Here is a 23,675-nt window from a genome sequence, read left to right on the forward strand (position 1 = left end):
ATAATACTGCCAAATTTCTAGTGCATACCTTAAAATTAAATAGCCCGTCTTTCTTTCTACTCCTAATAACCTTAGATTAGAGCTGCAACGTTCAAATTAACTTAGATACAGCCGTCAATTCTCTTGCTTTTCAGTGTAGTTTTATATTATCCACATTTTTCCCCCCACTACCACCAAACCAGGACTCAAAAGTACATTTTACTGTACTGGCCAAGAAACGTTTGATGAACCTTGTAAGAACAGAATTCAGAAAAAGATTAACAACAGTTTTTACCGTAAAATATTCATCACTTTCCTCTAAAAAATAACTTATGCATTTTTGTGCATATTCTTATATTTATTAGTCTGTCACATTTTACTATAGCATCTGCAAGTTTCTTATTTGAACACTTGAACAAAACGAGTAGTACCCACTTTTAGTTAGACCATCCAAAAATCCATCAAGTTCTTTGAGAACTATGAGTTCCTGTTTTGAAATGAAAGGTGTCCAAGGATGTTCCAAGAACTTTCATCATTATATTCAGTTAGCCAAAAAAAAAAAAAAAGACAATTTTCTTTTTTCTGGTATGACCAAACACGACTGGTTCCCCTACTTCCTACTGCTGTTGTATTTAAACCTCCAAAATTCCTTACCTTTACTAAGCAAAGGTGCCCGTCTAACTATTCACTGTATTGTTTCACCTGCTTACTGTCCAGGCAAACCAAAATCTCCTCACTTCACTGCCAGGTCTCCAAATCCATTGTTCCAGTTAATGGAAGTCTATGTCACGTGAAAACAGCATTATATTCACCAGCTCTGTTTAGGCATACCACCTGATGTGGCGTTAAGTGATTTCATCACAAATCACTGACTGTAATGAAATGCAAAGTAAAGGAAACTTGACTTTATTTAGCTTCCAGTTTCTGGGAGGTCAAGAGGGACTAGGATTGCTCTGGACAACAAAAGAGACTGTGCTTACAGATCATTTTCTGCCATATTCTTTCTTTAGGACCACTGTTTTATTGTTGCCCTTTCTATTACATGGGATGTACATATTATCAGGTGTTAATAAAAGGTCAGTGCCTGTACAATACATTCTACAACTGAGCACCACTTTCCGTAACTGAACAGGCAAAGAAATTACACTGAACATCAGCATCTGGCAGTATTTCTCCAAAAAAAGTGACTAAAATGGGTTTAAATTGATTAACACTATTAAATCACATCTAATATTTGATACTACATGATTTCATTACAGCTATACGATACAATTATACAAAATGTGTTAACATCAAAGAATACAACCAAAATTAAGATAGCAAACAAAACCTATATAACTTTTTTCTTTACAGGAAAATACTTTTGAAGTATGCATGTAACTGCCCATTCTTTTAAAGAAAATCTACCGCAAGCAAGTTATCAACCTCCAGGAAAATCACACATAGCATTACTACGCATATCCCCAAAAAGTGTACAATATGCACACTTGGAAAATACAAAATTAAAAAAATTGTAAGCAACAGGTGAGCTTCATATTTATAAGAATGTGAAAAGAAGTCCAATTTTAGCACTGTTGTATAAAGAATTGTCTCTTTTGATGCAAGTTCATGAACGGACCCCTCCGGTCAGGGTCACTTTACAAAACACCGTGTTCTTGAAACGGCATTACAGAGCAAGGTAGAGCATCTTAGCAATGTCACCTTAAAGTTTTTCTGTTTCTTTTTTGCTTTTTATTCACTACTTATCAAAACATGTCCTTTAGGTTTGTAGGGTTCTTTTTTTAAAATTCTTTCCTAGAAACAATATACAAAGGGGAGGCGTATTTATTTCCAATTCATATTTCCTGTAAGATGCTTGAGTTCAACAACTTTTCCTCCAACTTTCACTGGTTGTTTTTGGCCTTAGCATGTGTTAAGATGTGAGATTTCAGGTTAGTTGATTGCGCAAACTTCTTATTGCAGCCATCAAATGGGCAAACATAGGGCCTGTCGCCAGTATGAATTCGCACATGTGTGCGTAAATTGAAGTCCAGTGAAAAACGCTTTCCACATCCTTCAAACGTACACTGTTGAAAGGAAAAGACACATTCTATTAGCTAATAAAAGCACCACCCATTTCAATCATAGATTTGAACAATACCCTACACTGCACAAGCACAAAGCCAGGCGCTGAATATTATTATAAGTGCAGCTGTGGGCATTACTTTTAAATTGCATTTAAACAATACTTCAGGTTGTTTTACCACAGTAGTATAGCAGATTTAGAAGAGGAAAATAAATTCTATCTTGCAAGCAAATGCTTTCGCTAAAACAAAAAAAAACACACTGCTCCCTGCACCTAAAACAGTATTTTGCTAGCTGTACTAGTCTCACATCAGATTTCTCCCTTTCAGTAATAATTTGTAAAGATTTGCTCATTTTACTAGCTTTACTTCCAAGATGGGCTCAGAATACAAAGAGCAGCATGTTTAACTGCAAATACTAATCAGGAAACACAAAGCAGCTCAAGCATGCACATCTAACTGAGTGTCTAAGAACTGCAAACTTCTGAAATAATTCAGTTTTCAAAAAAAAATCTGCAAAAAAGTACATAAGTATTGACGAACACAGTATGCTCAAAGCTATGAATACATGTGAAGAATATTTATGTGAAGGAGAAATATCATATGAAGTAGGCTGGAGACCTCTGGTGGCAGAAGCTCATGTGACTTGATACGAATGGAAAGAGATTCAGTAACTACCATCACTGTCCTCAAAATTGATTAATATCCACTACTAGAAATTAGTATTATGAGTCAAATGAGCACACAGCCCTGAGGGTCAGTTGTGTAATATGGGAAGTTGAAAAGGAGGAAAAAAGACATTTTCCTCTTTCAGGAGTAACTGCAAACTTCATTTTTCAAGTGAGTAACTTCACATTATGTTTTGGAAGGTATCTCTCACGTATATCTCTCATGTACAAACAATTTGCTTATTTCTATGTCCACAGAAGTAGATAAATGACAGCCTAATTAATTTAAGGTGACTTCCAATTTTAAAGATGATCATTCAGTGCTTCATTTGATTTTACAAAATAAAGAGTATCCCCAAAGAGATGTAGAAAAGAGGTTATATAGCCTACACAATTTTTATGAAATAAATTGTGGTTTGCAACTTAACAATACCTGAAAGGGTTTCTCTCCAGTATGAACTAGTTGATGTCGCTTTAGTTTCGAGCTCTCCACAAAGGCCTTGCCACATTCTGCACATACGTGTACTCGAGGGCCATGAGTGTGCAGATGCTTCCTCATGGCAGAGTTGTCCCTGAACATCTTTGTGCAGCCCTTAAAGAAGAACAGTGAAACTCAGTTAGTAGATAAGCTAGTTCTGTTAAGTTTTACCTGCTACAGTACAAGCATTTAAGCATTTAAAATGATTTCATATCCTGAATACTTTCTGAAAAGTTGTCCCTGTAAAGCAGACCCCTTGCATATATTTCAAAATAAACAAATAAAAGTAATACCATGAAAACTAATAATATGAAAAGCTGAGTAAAACAAAACAAAATACCTCTCTTTCTCTTAGTATTACAAACCATGTGCAGTCAAATGAATAATAGGACAGTCTTGTGGAAAAGATGCAGCTCTGCTAGAAGCAAGTGAATATGCTAACAAAAGCACCTTCAGAAAAAAAAAACAAAAAAAAACCCAAAAAAAACCTGACAGAATGGTAGTTCATAGCTATCTATGGTATCATCTTTGATATGCTATACACTGAGTACTACAGTACTCCAATCTGATAGATTATATGCTGTGGTACATTAGAGCATTCTCTAGCACCAACTTGTATCTGCCCTGCTCTGTCTTCCAACATTCCATCCTTTTGCTTCTGTCCTTCTCATTCCTGAGAAGAAATGGAGTACAAGGGCTTCCAGAACATCGCTTACAGGAACTACCCAGCCCACACCTGCAGCAGCAGACTGATCACTACCCACTGTGGCACAGAAAGAGACAACCACCAATTCTAGTTTAAACCCATGAAGTGATACTGGGCAACTGAGTAAGGCAGATGGATCTCTCGAGTTACTGTCGACTCAACCTAGTCATACTCACTTGAACTCAGGTACCATGTCAGAGGTCTTAATCTGGGGTACGCACTGCATCAACACAGGAATTCCAGGGTAAATTTAAGCCAGCAGCGACTTGTGGCTCTCTTATTCAACATTTCTGTGCCTTTATTCACCTTTTAGCAGTGATCAATAGACAACTATCTTAGGTTTTAAACATGTACTTCTCACAGCACACAACTCCTCATGAAATCCTATTAACATCTGTAAATTCTATTTGTACTCCAAGTGATGCTGTTTCAGCTTACCTAAAAATTAGTCTACCAACACTGCAGGGTTAGGAGGCACAAAGTTCAATAACAGTACCTATAGAACAATCAACTGCTAATACTCAATTCTACAGGCGTCCTCTTTGGAAGTTATTTCTTCAAAACTAATATTCACATTTAAACATGCCTTATTTCTTAAAAATGGAAAACTAACACTTTCGAGGAGTTCTCTCTTCAGGTACTAGAATTTCTTTGACTAATTTAAGAAGTGCTGCACCAAAATAAGCACGCCATGGACTTGCATGCATTTATTTCAAGTCCCTGTTTGCCTCTGAGAGGAACAGTTACATCTTCTGCAATATGTTCCTTTCTTAAACTGAACTCATAAATACACATAGCCCAGAAACATCAGAAAGGAGAGAAGATGGAAGGATTGAGTGTTCTTTTTTTTTCTGTTTAAATTAAATTGAGGCTATGAAAAAATACATCAAAAATGAAGGCAGCATTCTTCAGCATTGTAAAGAATAAGTGTTCTTGTATCATCACACACTAGATGACAGTAAAAACATGATATGTAGAATGTAAAGAATTGGAAATCAATATAAGCACAAAGAGAAATCCATTAAGTGAAAATTTCTTATGCTACCACTTTCAGGAAGAAGCCTTTTATCCATGCTCTCCCATACGCACTATTAGCTATCTGCCCTCACTACTTACTTATGCTCACACCATCTAGACCAGAAGTCAGCAAGGTTGTATTTGTCTTTTTTCATTACAAATTAAGTTGGCTAACAGAAGATCTACAGAAGCTGGGTAATCCATTAAAACTAGATGCTACCAATTTAAGTAACTGGCAACATTTATTCAAGACAGTGGCCTCCCCACTACCAGCAGATCAGAATCGTGTTTCTTCAGAATCGTATCTGTGAGATGTCCCTCTCTCTTTCAAAACGATGCACCCGCCAGCTCTGTGGAATGTAATTCAAAGTCTTCCAATAATGCTAAGTTTGGCATCTGCTCCATAGATTGCTGATTCCTGATCTAGACTCCCAAATCTGTCATAGCTTCCAAGAAGACAATATATAGATCTTAGGAACGTACTTTGAACAGCTTTCAGAACATTCTTTCAAGTATGTATTCTTGGGTGGCAGGAAATCACAACAGTAAAACCAGCATGTTAGGGACTGTGCATCATGGTTACCAGAAGATTAGGGATGCACTAACCTTAAGACAAGGAATGGGAATAATATTCAGTGAAAGGTTTTCAAGGAAGCCTTGTAAGAGCGATAACTTCAATACAGTTAATCAAGCATAATTTATTTACAACAAGATATGTTGCTTATTCTCAAGAGAACATCAGAATAAAATTCTGATCTACAAATCACTATCTAGTCAGAAGCTGAGCACTTCACTTACTTTGTGAGGACAAGCTATCGTTCGTGGAGCATCATCTTCTTTAATTTTTCTTGGTTTCATTCTTAAAAAGAAGAAAAAAACATTAGTAGAACAACATGGGTAGACAGCTCTTCTCCCTCAACTGCCTACATAATACACACATTTATTCGATAGTATTATGTGCATCAGTAATACTCTTTTTAATATTTTTAGAACTCTTGAAATAATAGGAACAGCGGTTTTTGGTATTTGGAAAGCCCAACTTTCTAGAAGGGCCTCAAACACTGAATAAGACATTTAATGCTACATTCCTAGTTCTGAGTATGTGGAAATAAGGTTCTTCCTGACTTACACTAAGTATAATTAGGACATTTTGTTTGACAATTCCATTCTTTTTGTGCACGTAGCCATGTGTGCACGTAGCCATATATTCAGACATGAAGGACAGAGTAGTTTCAATCATTCTTCAGTAGTTTCATCACACAAAGCTTCAGAACAAAACTCTACAGAAGCAGAAAAGGCAGGCAAGTTCTGGAATCTACACTGACAATGCAGACATCTGTTTTAACCACAGAAATTGTAATTATTCTTACGTCAAGCTATTGTACACATGGATTCCACTCTTGTCAACTGACAAGCAATCATCTACTTAATTTTAGCCATTAACAGAGGTATCCCACTATCTTATCTGTGTCATTAACCTCCACTGATGGAGCCCAGCAAGTTAATGCTTGCACAGAAATTAGGTGTTTCAAGTACAGTCGTAAGACTCCCTGTAGACAATGACATTAGAACAGTCTTGCTCTAATCGCAATCTGTCTAAATGTCCAAAAAGAGACAGGTGTGTAGGCAGTAACCTGGGAAGTTGCACGCTGCCCCTTTACCTATCCTTGTATCTAAAATCTGTAGTGCACACGGTCTTCAAAAATATCAAAAATAAATGGCATGATTAGCGTAGCAGATTCCAATATAAGTATGTAAGTGTAAGTAATTCATAAATGCACCACACAGCTGGAGATTCACTTAAGTAAGGTATGAGATTTTAACACATTCCAAAACCCTGCCAGAGAAGGGGAGCTACACCATTTAGTCAAGTTCCTCAACTCTTTTTCCTGGTAACACAGTACAAGATAGCTCTGTACAACAGATATGACAGGTAGCTACCTCAAGTTAAACAAAAGGTTTTCTCGTGTTTTTGCTAGTTAAAGAGATGAGTGCCTTGAATTTAACAAAAGAATTACAATGAGCAGAGTTGCTACTATGAACATTAAGAAGCAGAGGGATCTGTTGCTATCCCAGAGCGATTTAACCCCCATTAGGACAGTCCCTGAAAACAGACTGACATGCATTTTTAACAATCGATCTGGTTAAAACACAATTTCTAAATGATCAAAACAACCCCCAAGAGCTGTGGGGAAAATAAGCTAAAAACTCTTTATTTTGACCATATAAGCATTTGTTTCTTTGCAGGTAGGTTCCAGGATTCTTTGATGCTGTCATATAAGTAAGTAGGACTGAAATCTGCAGTTTCACTTGCGTCATTCACATGGATAGAGGAGAGAGGACAGGAAAAGAAGGCCTCCTGAGGCTGAATTAAGGCCAGAGCAGTGAAAAACCTCCCTGAGAATTCCTGAAAACTGGATCCAGGGAAATCTCCTTAGAACCACCAACAGAGACGTAAGTACGTGATGGAGAAGTCTCCTATGGCTCTGTGGGCCATCATTTGTCTTTCAGAAACAATCCAACTCCTCTCCATGTTGCAGACATAGCACAGGCACAGCGTAAAAAATAAGGATTGAGTGGCTACATTTATTCTTTTCTCTGCCTGGACTTTTAACAATCTCCTGCTTGCTTAGCATCTCCGGACTACACCGAATATGTGCAGGGCTAACTGAAGAACACTGCAGCCTCCTGCAAGGGTTAATACATGCATGACAAAAATATGGGAACTGGAGAGTATCATATCCAACAACCCCTTAAAAACAGGCGTGAGGTATTTCTGTTGACAGAGCTCCTCTCATCCCATCACCAACAGCATGCCTAAAAATCTCAATCTTGGACAAAAACTATTTTTGTTTGTGCAGACCACCTTTATTACCTTAACTTTCCTGACTCTGAGGCTGTAGGGCAAAACACATGCTTTTTTTTTATTTTTATTTTTACAGTAGCTCTACAGAACACTTAACTACCCTTTACATTGGATTTTCCTTATTGCATCTTTGCATCTCATTTTTTCTGTTTTACAGAAAGACAAAGCATAGAAGTGTGTGTCTGTAATGCCAATGTGGACAAAAGACAAAGTGCTTTGATAATACATGACATGAGAGAACACAGTGCCATGTTTTAATGCCATTAGAGACACCCTTAGCAGACAAATCCGGTCCCACAAATCCCTGCCTCGCTTCTAATGCTATCAACTTGGTAAACGCCAACTCATTTCCCTGACCCTAAAAACAAAATGCCCTTAAGCCCAAAAATCAACGTCCATGACATCATCAGATGCTGGTGGTTAGCCATCTGGCTCCCACCCAGTAGAGCATCCCTACCAGCTCCCTCCAAGTTTTCTTAGCCTGAAACACTGACCAAAACCAGAACTCTAGCAGATACCGCTATTTAAAGCGACTATAGAGGCACACATTAATACCTGGGTGGAACTTCCAAAACAGCTGCCTTTGCACAGAGCCCATTTCCATGGCAAGACCAGAATTCCCATTTCTGCAGCAAGCTTCTGTGGGCCACGTCTAGCAGTAACAATTGCAGACCATTAAAAAAAATGGAAGTGTAACCTTTTAGACCCAGGTACAGGACAGTGCAGTTAAAGGCTAAGTCTGATAACTTGTATTTAAAGCATCACATTGCTGGAGTGAAATCACAGGCATTAACCATTCCTCAAAACAAAGTTTCTTTCTAATATTGCAGTGACAGTTTCAGCTAACCACCTCCTTTCACTGCCCTGCTGACCTGCAGGAGCTGTTCCTTCCAGGAGAACCTCTGCATCAAAGCTCTGTCAATCTCCACAAACAATTATGCTGGAGATGAATCAGATTTTTAACAAGTTAGCCACAGAAACAGTGCTAAAGCAGTCAAAAGCAACTAACAGTATAGAAATCCACCCTCCCTTTCAGTATCTTTTTTTTTTTTTCTTCCTGTTAAACCTGTGTTGTCATATTTTTTTCTTCTCCCTCTATAGAAACCTAAACAGCATTACTCTCTCTCTGGCAACTTCTTTTGCACTTCCTGGAGGTCTCTGATGATCAACAGCGATAATTCACCTCTACTGATGACCGCATCCCTATGAATGGTTAGAAAAGGAGGAAGTTATTCTCTACAGGTTCACTTCCACTTCTGGTCTGTTCCCTCACTGTCACACCCTTCATGGTGCCCTGCTGAGGCAGAAGTACCACAAGTGGTCCGTTTGTGCTAAAGAGCTCCTGAAACTGGCTAGACTGGCTTCTGGATAAACAGACACAAAGGGAGTGCCACAAGGCGTCCTAGGAATCTACCTACAATCAAAGAGCCCACAGTTAGCCTCCGACGCAGCTGGGCCCAGAACTGTTGTAAAATTAAACTGTTCCCTCTTGTTCCAAGGTTCCAGCAAAAATAGTTACTGGTTTTGTTCCAGTTTGCAGAACATCATGTATGTAAACACAGAGAATGACCTTAGCAGCATGAGACAGAGCAAGAGATTTCCTTCCCCCCGAGTAATGCCTGGGGTAAAGCAATTGTCAGTTTACTGCCCTTTAAGTGTCTCTGGAACAAGAACAAGACCAGTACAAAAGCACATACCTTATAAAGAGGCCTAAATCATAAAGCTAGGTGACCAGCGTGCCTTGTCATGTTTAAGAAGGGTGTCCAGTTTCAAACTCTAACACAGTTACCTCGCCTTTGTTTTCTATCCATTTTGGAAAGCGGTTGTAACAGGAGGGGCACTTCCTCCAATGGCTCTCTTCCAGGAAAGGTACCAAGAGGAGCAGAAGATAAAGCCACAGAGAGGATAATTTTTACCACTATGACCCGTTACTGTGCCAATTTCCCAACTTCTCTTTTTATTTCTTTGTATTTTACTCATATTTGTACTGTGCTGTCTCTAGCCAGTTCAGTCATCTATCAAGAGAGCAGACAGGAGTTTTCAAGGGGATTTGTTTGGGGGAATTTTAAAGAAGCCTACCATATGCACCAACTAGAAACACATCTGTTACTTCTCCAAGCAGTTATGACTGCTTCACATCTAACTACAGAGCAACTTGTAATCAGGTTAGACTTGGATGAAACATTTTCAACCTGGTTTCATCCAAGGTTTTCAGCCTTCATCAAAGGTTTTCAACCTGGAGAAGAGAAGGCTCAGGGGCGACCTTACTGCTCTCTACAGGTACCTTAAAGGAAGCTGTAGCGAGGTGGGGGTTGGTCTGTTCTCCCATGTGCCTGGTGACAGGACGAGGGGGAATGGGCTTAAGTTGCACCAGGGTTGTGTTTAGGTTGGATATGAGGAAAAACTTCTTTACTGAAGGGTTGTTAGGCATTGGAACAGGCTGCCCAGGGAAGTGGTGGAGTCACCATCCCTGGAAGTCTTTAAAAGACGTTTAGATGTAGAGCTTAGGGATATGGTTTAGTGGAGGGCTGGTTAGTGTTAGGTCAGAGGTTGGACTCTGTGGTCTTGGAGGTCTCTTCAAATCTAGACAGTTCTGTGATTCTGTGATTTTATTTCACCTTAATGGACTTTCAATGGCCCAGCCAAAAGGTATTGAAAGAAAAATGAGGTAATTTATGAGGTTTTATTTCTTTCTTTGCAGATCATTGACAACTAATGTTTCGCATTCTGATCTGACTGCCTTAGAGAAATACACAAATCCATTTTTACTTTTATTGAATTTTTAAAGCGTAGTAGAGAAAATGCATGAGTTGTACAATAGAATGCAGTAATTTGTGGAAGGAAGTTGCCCAACAGGTATAATTTATAGTCATTCATCTATGAATTACTAAGCAGATCTTAATGTTCTGATGCAGTTTGTTTATTTGCAGTGTTTTCAATAGTTTCAGGATGTAGAAAAACCTTTCCAGGAATCAGTACAGAGGTTCCAGTTAAAGGGCTCAGATTCCTGCTACGTGACTCAATGACACACCAAAAAGGCAACAGAATCCAGCAGTATCTCGATGGCATAAACGCTCGTTCCACTGGTGCCACCTAGCTGCTGAGCAGCAGTGGTGCCCATTTCACGTGCTGAATTTCTGCAGCTTCTGAAATGCTTTTTGTAAGGCTGCAGCACTACAGAAGACTTCAAGCATCGTTGAGACCACCCCACTTTACCCCTCACTAAACAGACTCAGAACTCCAGACCCCTGCCTGAAATTGGTTACTACTAAAATTAAATTCCAACATGCATTTTAATTAGAAGGCCACAAAGCTTTTAAGTTACCCAAGTTAAATTACCCAAGCTTTGCTCATTTCAAGTTAACCTCAGAACTCTGTTCCCATAAATTAATGCAACTGTCTCAGTCAATTTACCCTTAATCAATATAAGCTGCACGGGTATAAAGAGTGAATCTAGCCTGGTTTTGAGTAGCTGATTTACAAATGTATAGCACGTTTCTTCCAACTAATTTAATGAAAATGGGAAAGCATCCCAAAATAGCTTGTTTTCAACTGCACAAAGTTAACTTAGTATTAGATTTTCCTAGCCTGTTTATACTTCCTTATATGTGGACTATGCACAAACTTTTTCCCCATGATCAAAATAAAAGGCAATACCACATGAAACTTGTGAATTTGAAATCTCTTAAAACTTAACATGCTGGTCAAAGCTTTCAGAATACAGCTGAGAATTTTTGAAGTCTGAATACTGTAATCCTTCAAGCAATGCTTGGAACTTTCAGGGAACTTGACACTAAATAACACATCCTTTTAGGAATACAAATACAACTGTACTCCTAAACCCTATACCTCCAAACCCAATTCTCATGCAAGTAAACCAGTTTTTTTCTTTCGGTTTGCCACGCAAGAAGGCTTTCAGTGATACACAATATGTAGATCAACAAGACAACTGAGCAGTACAAAAAGAGATCTGAGGAATCAGAGCCTGAATTCATCTTATTAGCTAAAAGAAGTCCCTTCAACATGTTTATTTCTCTGCAAGAGAATAAAGACCATAGCAAGCAGTATTCTGATACACCCACATGCACCAGTCTCAGCTATACACAATCATTTCAGATCTAACATACAACTAACTCTGTTTTCTTTTCCAATTTTCTTTTTTAAGGCAAGAGTAAAGGTTTGACAATCATTGATTCTGACCAAGAAATCAAAAAAGCTTTCCTAAAACAGAAGATGCCTAAGGTTTTCATATACCTGCAATTAAGCTATCAGAACAATTTTTGTAGGCTTTGGGCAACCTGGGGACATTGATAGTGGGCACGTTGTCACCTTCAGCAAAGTTTGTTCATCTTATGACTGAAGCAGTTCAAATTTTATCTGCTATACAGAGATATATTAACAGAAAAATATGAGACAATAGACATAAAACTCAATCTTTCTATCATCCACTACAAATTCTAGCTCTGTAACTTCCTAGAACATTCCACCCTGAACAAGGAAGTTGAAATTTTACATTACGGCCAAGTGCCACTATTCTCTCAGCAGAAGACTAACTAAAACCTAAAGATGCAGTACTTTTTATGATATTAAGAAGTATGCAGAAATATCTCACAGAAGCAGTCTGGTAATTTCAAGAAGTCCAAATCCTGGCAACCTTTTCAAGTACTCAAACTGATCTGGAGAATAACATTCAGTATGTGCATGAAGGAAACCCTGTAAGAAACTAGTTCAGCTTCATAACAGAAGAAGATAAAAGATAACTATTTAGTACTTCAGTGCTTACCAGAACAAAAGGTTTCAGAATATTTTAAACTAACTGAAAGAAACATTCTAGGCAAATGATTAGCAGAAACGTTTAACTAACATTTTAGAATTAGAACACTATGTACATTCGGAATATCACTTAGACATTTGCTTTCACAGAAAATTGTGTATTAGCCTTTCAGCAATTCTCAGAGGAAACCACATTCATTTTGATCATTTTACTAGTAAATCAGGTAAACAAGAGCATCAATAGGTAAACCACCCACCACTTCAGGAAAAAAAAATAAAAAAATCCCCTTTTCAGTTGTTCATGACTTTTTTTTTTTAAAAAATACACTTCCAGATTAGATAGTTTCACAGTGCTTGTTCCCTGTCTCTTACTTAGAGCCTTCAGTATTCAGAGTTTAATGGCTTTACTGCAAACAGTGGGAAGAGCCTGTACCAGCAGTTCTCCAGTGGAATCACAGCACAGACTAATAGAAGCAGCTTCTAAAAAGCAGCAAGATCAAAGAGGCGAGACTAGAGTAGACACAGCTCACTGGGCACCAAGATCCACCTAACCAAGAAGCTAGATCAGAACTTGGGTCAACAGTCCTTGTCACCTAGCAAGTAATGGAAAAATTTGGTGGTATGTTAAAAAAAAAAAAAAAAAAAAGGCATTAAGCCTTCTGTAATTGCAAGTGCACTGCACAAATGTCAGAACTATCCAGTGCCAAACCAGACTTCTCTCTGGTGACCTCACGGTTGCCCTCTGGTGGCCAAGCCTGCCCCGAGCACTCGGCACCACACCCAGCAGCTCAGCAGGGCTTTTGTGTTTAAAACCGAGAGCTTCAGAAGTGAGAAGCAAGTGAAAAACAGAAGTGGCTTCACTAACTATGTTAGCCTAGCTTTCTTGTACTGAACGATCTGAATGCAAGACTTCATTTATTTGATCCTTTGTCACCAGAGACACTGAAAGATGCACTCTCTCACATCAAAGATGCAGAATATTAATGTCTTTAGGCCCCACCTTGCCTAATGAGAGCTGAAGATCAGAAGTCACCTGCTGAATGCAGGACCCAATTATTTTAATACATTATTCACTACTCCATTCTGAATCAAGTTCCTTATTTTAGAAGATGATTAAAAGGAACAACAAGCCATATTAAATTTATCATTTATTCTGCCCAACAGTTTCTTAATTAAACCAGTGGAAAGAAAGCTCTTTTAGTTTGAAGATCCTTTCTTCTTACTTACCTAGCAAATTCAGCCAGCTGTTTGGGGTCTGAGAGGTCAATGCCGGGTATTCCACCAGGAGGAAGTTTCTTTCCTGTCATGTACTCTGAGTAATCCGGAGGAGAATTCTCTCCAATGATCTGCTCTTCCACCACCGTTTCATGGTCAATATCTTTCTTATCATCTGAAATACACAAAATACCCAATTCAGTACATACAAAGATCAAAACACAACACAAATTTTCAGAGGCTCATCTCAATCTAAGTTCACTATTGCTGTACACATAAAAACAAATTGCATTCCCAGATTTCTACATTAATTGTTTAAAAACAAGAAGACATCCGCACAGTTACAACATGAGCACAGAAAGAACACAGTAGGTGGGAACAAAAGCCTAAGTTTCATATCTACTTAAACACAGACAAGTAAGGAAATAAGTAGAACCATCCTACGAGAACGACGGCTGCATTTTAAAGATAACACACTTTTCCTGAAACAATGCATAAACATTTAATTCTCTTAATCTCTTTAAGATTACCCTCCACTGTAGCCACTTTGGATCTCAACAGCAACCAGTAACCAAACAAACCTATCTGAGAAGTGACAGGTACTTACCTTAAGAAATTACGGCTACTGATCTTTAGCTTCGGAGTCCTCAGAGTCCCTTGACCCTCAACAGAAATGTCACAGAGGGACAAGAAACTTTAAAAATAACTGCTAATGGACTTCAGCACCTGCCCATAAAATTGAAGTTTTTCAGCACTCGCCCACAGATCTGAGGGAAAGCAAAAAGCTAAGCAGCGTGTCTCCCTCCCCAGGGGGCTTCCTCTTCTGTGGCACTGGGCAGCCTAAGCGATTTCCCACTCTACTGTGTAAACAGCAGATAGGGATCGCTCAGACCTTTGATCTGCAAGCCAGTTAGAGACGGCTACTTCAGCTGCTCTACAGCTCCTCCTGCGGATTTCTGCTTAAGGACAGCGGGGAAATTAGGTTGAAGACCTGCTGTTACTGTCAGCTCATATTCCAGCACAGAACGTGTCACAACATTTTCTCTCTCTCCTTTTGCTATTTTACAGCAGAAAGCAGAGAGATGCAGAGAGGAGAGAATGGAAACATCCACCACCTATCTCCTCACTGCCCAACTCACACCAGCTGAGGGAAGGACACAGCACCAATCCTGTTTTCCACCCTCACCTGAAAAACCATCTTCCCAAAATACACCTAGAACAGATGTACGTACAGCTCTAACTCCTCAGCTAACTGTTAATAAACTTGTCACTGCACTATTTCTCCTACCCTGTATATGGGAATATCCTGCAAATCACATTATACAGAAAGACTTTAAGTCCAAGTATTTGCAAAGTATCACTTTGTATTTTTTTGTAAAGTAACAGCATTAGGATAGAAACGGTATTTCCCCAATTTGGAAAAAAAAAATAGGAAAACATAAGGCAAAGAACAAATGAGGCAGTATTTCCCTTTTCTTTTTTTTCCCCCCTAAACACAAATACAGATAATAGTATTTGTTATGCAGTAGCTCTGGTTAGGGAAAAGAAGACAAGACTAAGCAAATAAAAGAACTATACTAAGGAGAAATCTCTATGCAATTTGTAATGCCTGCTTTTACTCTTGGCCACTAAGCTATTTCTAGAAATGTTACTGCTAGTTTGGGGTTTAACCTGATCTACCAGATCAAATGGCAGTTCGTGTATACCTTCCATGGCCAAAGAGGAAAACAGACTTCAACACTGCAAAGGCAGCAGTGTTAATAAGCTAATAATAATATCTGCACTATTAAACTGCAACATGGACGATTTGGACACTTTCCTTCACTTTAATCTATCTTTCCATTCATTGCATTACTTTTCAGTCTTTATCAATGCTTCACAGAAAGCAACTGAATTTACCTTAAGCAAGTATTACAGGGCAAGTTTTACTGCACCTGCAGGAGTTACAAAGTCAATTCAATAAACCTCTAATTCAGCAACGCTTTGTTCTTCCCAACTGTCAGAAGGCTGAGAAGAGGTATTTCGTAATGCCTACACAGGCAGAAAAGGCACCACGAAGCTCAGAAGAACAGAACACCGGAAAGCTAAACGCAGAGCCTCCTCCATGCTGCAGACCAGAATGAGATCAGCTGCCTTCAATTTGGCCATTTCAGCAGCTCCCCAGAACTTCCCAGAGCTTCCAGTTTGACTGTCTGATGACATGTGTAACAGAAGTGAGCTTTCATTTCCTGCCTCAGCTCGGATGCATGAGTCAACTGGGAAATTTTGTATGCATTCCTTAAGATTTTCTCTTTCCCTAACGTAAAGACCCACAACTCAACTGTGCCTTCTTGATATTTTGAGAGTCAGACTGAAAGTCAGCCAGCTTTCAGTGCCCTTCCTTCCCGACAGCCCACCAACAGAAATCAATTCCACAGCAGTGTTTTAGCTAGGCTGCTGGAGTAAAACATGAAAAATCAGTACATGCTATTACCTTGATAGAGAAGAAAATATGCTGAAGTATCACTTAACACGTTCTTGACAGTTATGTGAAAATAAAAAGCACTCCGGTCTTCCTATACAAAAACAACACCTAACATGCATCTCTAGAGCAGGAAATACCTGCAGTTTAAAAAACTAACTTAAAACAGCCTAAAACAACAGCATACAAAACATTTACCCCAGGCTAAGGGCCTTCAAGATAACTTAGGGTATGAACCAGATCTAACTCAGTTATGGAAAGCAGCAGCAGACTTGAGCAGCTCCTTAGCATCACAACACCTTAGTTACAGGCCATCCCACGATACCATCAGCTCATTGGAATAAACAAACAAACCCACGCGCTGGGAGAAGTCAGGAAGATCTTTACCAACGTCTTCTAGGCAGGACTTTATCGCAGGTTTAAAATTGCGATGCCCAACCAACCCGGACTAGGCAGCTCAAGGTTTAGAGGCTAAAGTCCAAGCAAACTTTCACTCACACCGACAAGTTAACCATCACTCTCATTGCAAACAGGACAAGTTGTCTGCTTGATGCCTTCTGCCTGGCACAAACTACATCCAAAGTACTTCTCCCTTCTCCTCTCACAAAGCATCAGGAATTCGTACATACTGCATCTGAAGCAAAGCAAAACGCAGCTACCCTCAAGTTCTAGTGACACCTCTGGACGAGTACAGTCCAAAGGAGGCACAGGGCAAGCTAAATACTGACAGAGCCATTGAGCCAGTCAGCAAAAACAAAATTAACTGCTATATACTACCTAACCTGCTTTGTTTTGTCCCTTAAAACTGATTTAGAGGGGCATTAAGCATTCTGCTTAAGTGTATTTAGCCTTGTTCCGCTAGATCCATTGCAGCTTTCTGTAAGGAACTTGCAACATGATTTCAGTCCCACCTTCTCAAATACATTGCAGAGATGAAGGTACGTCAATTAGTGAACTACTTGATCCTTGATTTCTGCAGAAATGTGTGATACCAGTCACTAATACCTACATCCAATATTCACATATCTTTTAAGGTTATAAAATATTGGTTCCTTAGAGATACAACAGATACTCTCCACACCCATCATCTTCTTCTGCCCAGCTACGGAAGACAGACACCCTGAACTGGTTTGTTCTATGCATCTGTCTAGGACATGCACAAACAAATCTTCATGTTCGCATCCTTCCACCTGCATGTCTCACTCCCTATTACAAGCAATACATATTTTGCACATTTTTGCATTCAAAGTATGTCAAAGGAATATTTTTATACACAGACCAGTGGAAGTCCAGCACTTTAGCCATCTGGGTTTTGTGACAATCACTTAAAGCATACCTGGATTGGTGAAATGACCAGAAGTTTTAAGGGTACCAAGCTCAGGTACCAATTCAGGTGTGAGGAAGCCAGTCTACCAGGATAAAACCACTAACTGCAGATTGTGTGCATCACAATGACAAAGCATGGTGGAATCTGTATCCCAAGACTTCTGTTGACTATCTTTTGCTCTTACCACCAAACCTCCTCCATCTTTACACAGATAATTCATCCACCTCAGGACCTTGTTATTTCATGTGCTTCTGGAACAGCAGCTAGCTCCAGCTGCCAGCTCTCCATTCTCCCCAACTCTTTCAACCCAAGAAGTCCTATCACTGTTTCTGCCTCAGTTACTCTGGTTTTAACCTTGGAACTTCATCTCAAGATCCCCCATTTTCTGAGCTATCCTCCTCCTTCACTACATGGCAGGGAGAACACGTTATTCAATCACATTTCCCCTGTGGTACATACAGAGTACAAATGGGAATTCAGAAGGTACGCTTGCTAGTAAAGGAATGAGACTTAACCCTAGAGCTTTCTCCCCGAGGTACCAAGTTAACAGCCACTCTTCTTACTAAAAGGATGAACAACAGTTAAGCTCAGATTTTCTTTTCACGATCACACAGTTACACACATTTGTTTTAGGAACAGCTGAAATGCAATTACATGATAAAGGATGCATTCAGCGACTGCGCAGCACCAAGGCACTGTGGTAACAGCTTGGTTATTGCTACCACATCACAATCTCCTCAGGCAAAATACTTCATTGGTCACGTTTGGAAGCAGAGAACCGTAATTAGCTCATTAAATAATACAGTAATTTAGCAGACGCTTCTGAAAGTTAAATTCCATTTTGCACAGTATGTCATTTCTTAACCTTACTGGCTACTCAGTTACTTTCCCTCCGCAGTGCCTTGCACGCAGATGGAGAACAGGTTCTTCTTTCCCCACGTCACCCATCTCATATTTCACACCGCTGAAGGAGACATGAACTGACAAAAACACTGCATACATCAATAGTCATCATCTGACTGTAACGCTGGTGAGACACTGTGCTGAAGCACTCTGACCTGAATCATCAGCACCTCGCAGGGAAAGGTCTAGGAGTAAGCCTGAGGATCTTCATTTGACAATGGGCTAGGAGGCAACTTCATCCATACAATAAAAGTGATGAATCACATTCACGTATTTCACTTTCAAAGCTGAAAAGATGTTTAAAACAGATGCAGGAAAATATCTACGATATGTACTTGTCCTCTAAGGTTCACTGGCAAAATTCTTAGGGCAGACTCAGTGCCTATGGATACCAACAGCCTGTATTGCTGTCAGTCAGAATCAGAAACAGATTTCCATCTTAACATTTTAAAGGAGCCACACAAACACTTCCTGCCTCCATTATGATTTTTTTTTTTTTTCATATAAGAAGCCCATTACCCATTTGTCATTGCAAAGAATTTTGGCTATCCTTGATACTGGCCCAAGACTGAACTAAATGACTCTCTCTCTTATACTACTGAAGAAAACTGCTCAGATAGCTGATGATTCTTTTTCTCACCCCTGTAATCTGATAAAGCCAAATGGAACCCCTTCTACTTTAAGAAATTAAAGGTTTCTTTTTCTCTCCCAAAGAGGCTTTGAAGAACCTTCTGGAAACCCAACATGACGTCCCTGCATTTCCAAATATGGGCCCTCTGCACAGGCTTTCTGGATCATCACAAACCATTTTCAAACCATACACGTATGTATATTTGTCTTTCCCATCTAGAAACAGGATACTTCAGCAGTGTAACATCTATGGGCAATGCTGAGGTTGGTTGTGCTACTTCAGCCCTAAGCTTGCAGGCCATCTATACTAACAATAACAATTTGTGCCAGCACAGCCTATTTCAGATTCAGCAGCTTGACAATCATTATCTAATACACTTTTTCCCCCCCATATCAAGCCCAAGTTGTTCAAGATTGCAGCATTTGGTGAAGCCAGAATTTCAGCACCACCTTCCAATGTAATCTGAGAAAGCAATTTCTATCAATCCTTTCCTCCCCCCATTGCTGGGTACTATCACGTAGTTGATGCTTTTGTTTGGTGCCTATTTTCTACAGTCGAAGAAAGACAAATGATTCCATTCTGAAGATCTGGAAAACGAACATGAACTAGAACAAAGCCTTTCTTAAACCAACCACTTTAATTAAAGTAATCACGGGTCACAAGTTTGATATCACCACAGATACCAAGGTGATAAGAGAAGTTATGGTGAGTCCAAACCGTTGCCAACAACAGTAGAGCAACTACAAAGTAACCACATTAACGAGACCAGGATTGAACAGTCCACTCTAATCACATCAGTGGATATTTCACATGCTATTCCTACACCTTTCAAGAGGTGTTACGAGGTATGTTAAATGCTTAGGGACAAAGATTTATGACTGGCTACATTTGGTACAGCTAATGTAGCAGCACTAGAAAACAGTAACGAGTAATTAATCCATATTGTCTTTGCACACTGCGGTGAGCAAAGAGCCCTTGTTCCCAGTTCAAATACCCAAGAACAGCAACATAGGACTCATTGTTTTAGCTCGATGCATGGTCTTATTTACTGGTCATCTTTCGATAAACTTTTTGTTAAATATTTCAAACAGTCCATTAGATCAGTGTGTAAGCAAGTCTTTAATTAAGTCAAAAAATAGAGGCAAAACAACTATCTTTGTTCAAAATAAAGCGTGCCTGATTCTGCAGGGAAACTTTAGTACAACTAACTATCCTTTTGTAAGCAGGTAGTTTATTCAGCAATTTTTTTTTCTTCCATTTCTGCCTCTTTTGGATTTTTTCTGGCATTCACCCCCCCCAAGTTTGAGAAAACACATAATGAAGCACCAAAAGTTAAGTGTTTGAACACAAACCACTCCAGACCACTTTTAAAACATTCAGTAAACTCTCTAAGAGGCATAAAAGCCTACCCGACAAGCTCAGTAAGCTTCACTCTTAGCTGAAGAGGTTAAACCAAAGGCTGTTTCAAGCTCAGGGTGGGAGGGTGCACAGTATAGGGGGAGGAGGCTCGTGCGCATGCGTGCAGGGAAGGAAAGTCAAACTTGGATATTTTTTTCCTTTGTTAAGTATATTGTGATTTTGCTTTTGGGGAGTTTGTGGGTTTTTTTGCCTCTTGAATTCAAGTTAGCAGAGGTATTCTGTATCTTTCTGCAGCATGAATATAACTGAACCGAATGTACCAATGCAATTCAATCCCCAGTGCATTACAAGTGGAGATCGTTCTGTCTGAGCTTGCGTGGTCATGATCACAAAGAAGAAAACCACTGCAATCAATAGGGCTATCCTGATGTAAGAGCTGTGTAAGCTGGAATAGAATCAGATGCATTGATTACACACACGCTTCGTTTCAGTCAAGCAATAATCAGCACGCAGCTCTACGGAAGCATCCTATCAGGCACTCCGAATCTGAGTACAAGCGAGGCCCTATATCCTGCCAGCTCACGAGCCACACATTGACTTGCTTTCAGCTACCTTAGGTACTTTCCACAAACCAGAAGACTATGTATTTTATTCTCTTTTGTCTTTCTTGGATGGTCAGTTTTAAGAAGAGACAGCATGCGAATTCAATTCAGGTCACGTACATCGATACACAGAAGCATATAGAACCCCATTCTACTGAACAGCAATTCAGGAAACTCCGAACTGAAACTTCTCTGTTCATCCAAAAGCAGGGAACTCTGATCAGGCTCATGAGCTAACCAACTAAGTGTATATCAGCGGTGTCACACGCTCTGTCAAACTTGCTAAATAATCGCCTATATTAAAGAAAGTAGAAATCAGAATCACTGTTCTCTGCATCTTTTCAGACAAAAGAATCCAGTTGCTCAATATACTCTTCCTTCAGCACTCCCCTTACTAATAAAGCTACTGGTCACTCACAAGCATCACATTCCGCCAATATTTTTTTTTTTTTTTTTTTTAACTACTTTGGAAGTTTAACCAATATCTGATACCCTGCTACAAATTATAAAGCACACAAGAACTATGATATGCAAAACCGAGCACCAGCCTATTAGCCGTACTAATTTAAGTAGTACATGAAACGACCGCTTTTTGCCCTTATGTAACTTTAGCCCAGAACTTTGACTACAGAGCCTTAGCTTCCAGTGACACAATTCTTTGTGAAAACAGAAAACAAAGCAAGAAAACCAGCCACAGCGTACCGCTGACAGAAGAAATACATCCTTCCCTTTACATATTTTGAAGCGAAGGGTCAGGAAACCGTTGGCGGCTTAAATGGGAAGCGCATGTCAGGCTTATCCCGAGCCCTGCAGATAATACCGGGCATCTTCACATGACTTCCCTGCCTCCCTGAGACACTCCCACGGAAAGCGACTGGGAAACGCATGCTCCCACACCGAAAATACACGCTTTCACCCCAAAAAACACACGCTGCCAGCCCGCTCGGCCCCCGCTGCGCCTATCCCAAAGCCCCGGAGCTTCCCCGCCGCCCCCACCCCCCTCCCGGCCATCCCGGCTCCCCTCAGCCGGCAGCGGGGGGGCCGCCCCTCGCCTAACGGGCGCGATCGGCACCCAGGCGGAGCGAGAGGAGCGGCGGCCGGGACCGGGAGCCGAGGAGGAGAAGGAACGGGGAGAGAGGGGGGGGGGGGGGGAGAAGCGGCGGGGCGGGGACGGGCGGAGGTGGGGGGGGGGTTGAAGCGCGGCGCGGCTGGGCTCGCCCCGCACCGAGCGCCCGCCCGCACACCCCGCCTCCCCCTGCTGCAGAAACTACGCCATTGCGGCCTAGTCCTGGAGCCAGCGGCGCGCCGCCGCCGCCCGCCCTCCTCCTCCCTCCCGCACCCCCTCAGCCGCCGCCATCTTGGCGGCCGCCGCCATCTTTCCTTCCCCCCGCCGCGGAGCCGGGCAGGAGCAGCGGCGGCGGCAGCGCAGCCCCCGCCATCTTTTCGGGGGAGCCGCCATACTTGCCCTGGCGAGGAACATGGCGGCGCCCATCGCACACACCAAAACATGGCCTCCCTTCAAAACAACGCCGGCCGCCGGCGGCCGGGCGGCTCGCGGGGCTCGGGGAGGGCGGCGGGGGGGCGCGCACTTACCCGAGGCCCACATGGTGACCGAGAACTCCCCCTCCAGGGTCTTGATCTGCACCTGCTTCTGCTCCCATTTCCTGCCGCCGCCGCCCTCGGCCCCGCCGCCGCCTCCCCCGCTCAGGTAACTCTTCTTGCTGCTCTTCTTGCCGCTGCCGCCCTTCTTCACGCGGCCCCCGCCGCCGGCCGACGAGGAGCCGCCGCCGCCGCTCTTGCTGCCGGCGGCGGCCACGGTGACCAGGGTCTGCTCGATGTACTCGTCCTCGCCGGCGGGGGCCGGCACGGGGATGAGGATCTGGTCCTCGAAGCCGTCGTCGGCGCGCAGTCCGTCCGAGTCGTCCCCGCCGACCACCTCCTCGCGGGTCTGCACCAGGATCACCTCCTGGTGGTGGTGGTGGAGGTGCAGCTGGCCCCCGCCGCCGCCCGCCGCGCCGCCGCCCGCCCCGCTCGGGTCGCCGTCGGAGACGAGCGGCTGCAGGGCGATCATGGGCTGGTGGTGGTGGTAGTGGTGCGGCGGGTGGTGCGGGCCGCAGTCCTCGCAGCACTCGTCCTCCTCCTCCTCCTCCTCGTCCTCCTCGCCGCCCACCACGGTGGTCTCGATGGTCTCCACCGGGATGGTCTCCACCTCGATCTCGTGCAGCTCCACGATCTCGGCCGGCATCTCCGAGCCGTCCGTGGCGATGTACAGGGTGTCTCCCGAGGCCATGGCGGGGGGGAAGGGAGAAGGGGGTGGGGGGGGGGAACGGGAAAGGGAGGAGGGGAGGGGAACGGCGCTCGCTCGCTCGGCGGCCGCCGCGAGGGGCTCGGCTCCGCTGCCCTCAGCCGCCGGCGGGGCTCGGGCGCCTCCCGCCTGCCTTCCTTCTCCTGGCCGCCTCCTCCCCCTTCCACACAAACACCAGCGCCTCGCAGCCAGCCGGAGGAGGGAGGGAGCAGGGAGGAGGGAGGGAGGAGGGAGGGAGGGAGGCAGCCGCCAGATCCCGGCCCCGCGCCCTCGCGAGACTTTGCGCTGCCGCCGCCGAGACGGCCCCCAGCCCCCGGCAGCC

The 23,675-nt window shown here is 42.1% G+C and overlaps 1 protein-coding gene across 1 annotated transcript; it reads right to left on the minus strand.

Annotated features, from left to right (window-relative positions):
• Nucleotides 1-869: 869 nt before the first annotated feature.
• On the minus strand, nucleotides 870-23,395 carry YY1 (YY1 transcription factor). Its single transcript, XM_082760985.1, has 5 exons — nucleotides 22,642-23,395; nucleotides 13,778-13,940; nucleotides 5,710-5,770; nucleotides 3,144-3,302; nucleotides 870-2,045 (listed from the first exon to the last, which is right to left on the minus strand). Exons 1-5 carry the CDS (start codon nucleotides 23,336-23,338, stop codon nucleotides 1,863-1,865), a joined length of 1,263 nt encoding a protein of 420 aa, XP_082617111.1. The 5' UTR covers nucleotides 23,339-23,395; the 3' UTR covers nucleotides 870-1,862.
• Between the last annotated feature and the right edge of the window lie 280 nt (nucleotides 23,396-23,675).

Source organism: Aythya marila, assembly GCF_965140915.1.
Source record: "Aythya marila genome assembly, chromosome: 5".
Taxonomy (NCBI): Eukaryota; Metazoa; Chordata; class Aves; order Anseriformes; family Anatidae; genus Aythya; species Aythya marila.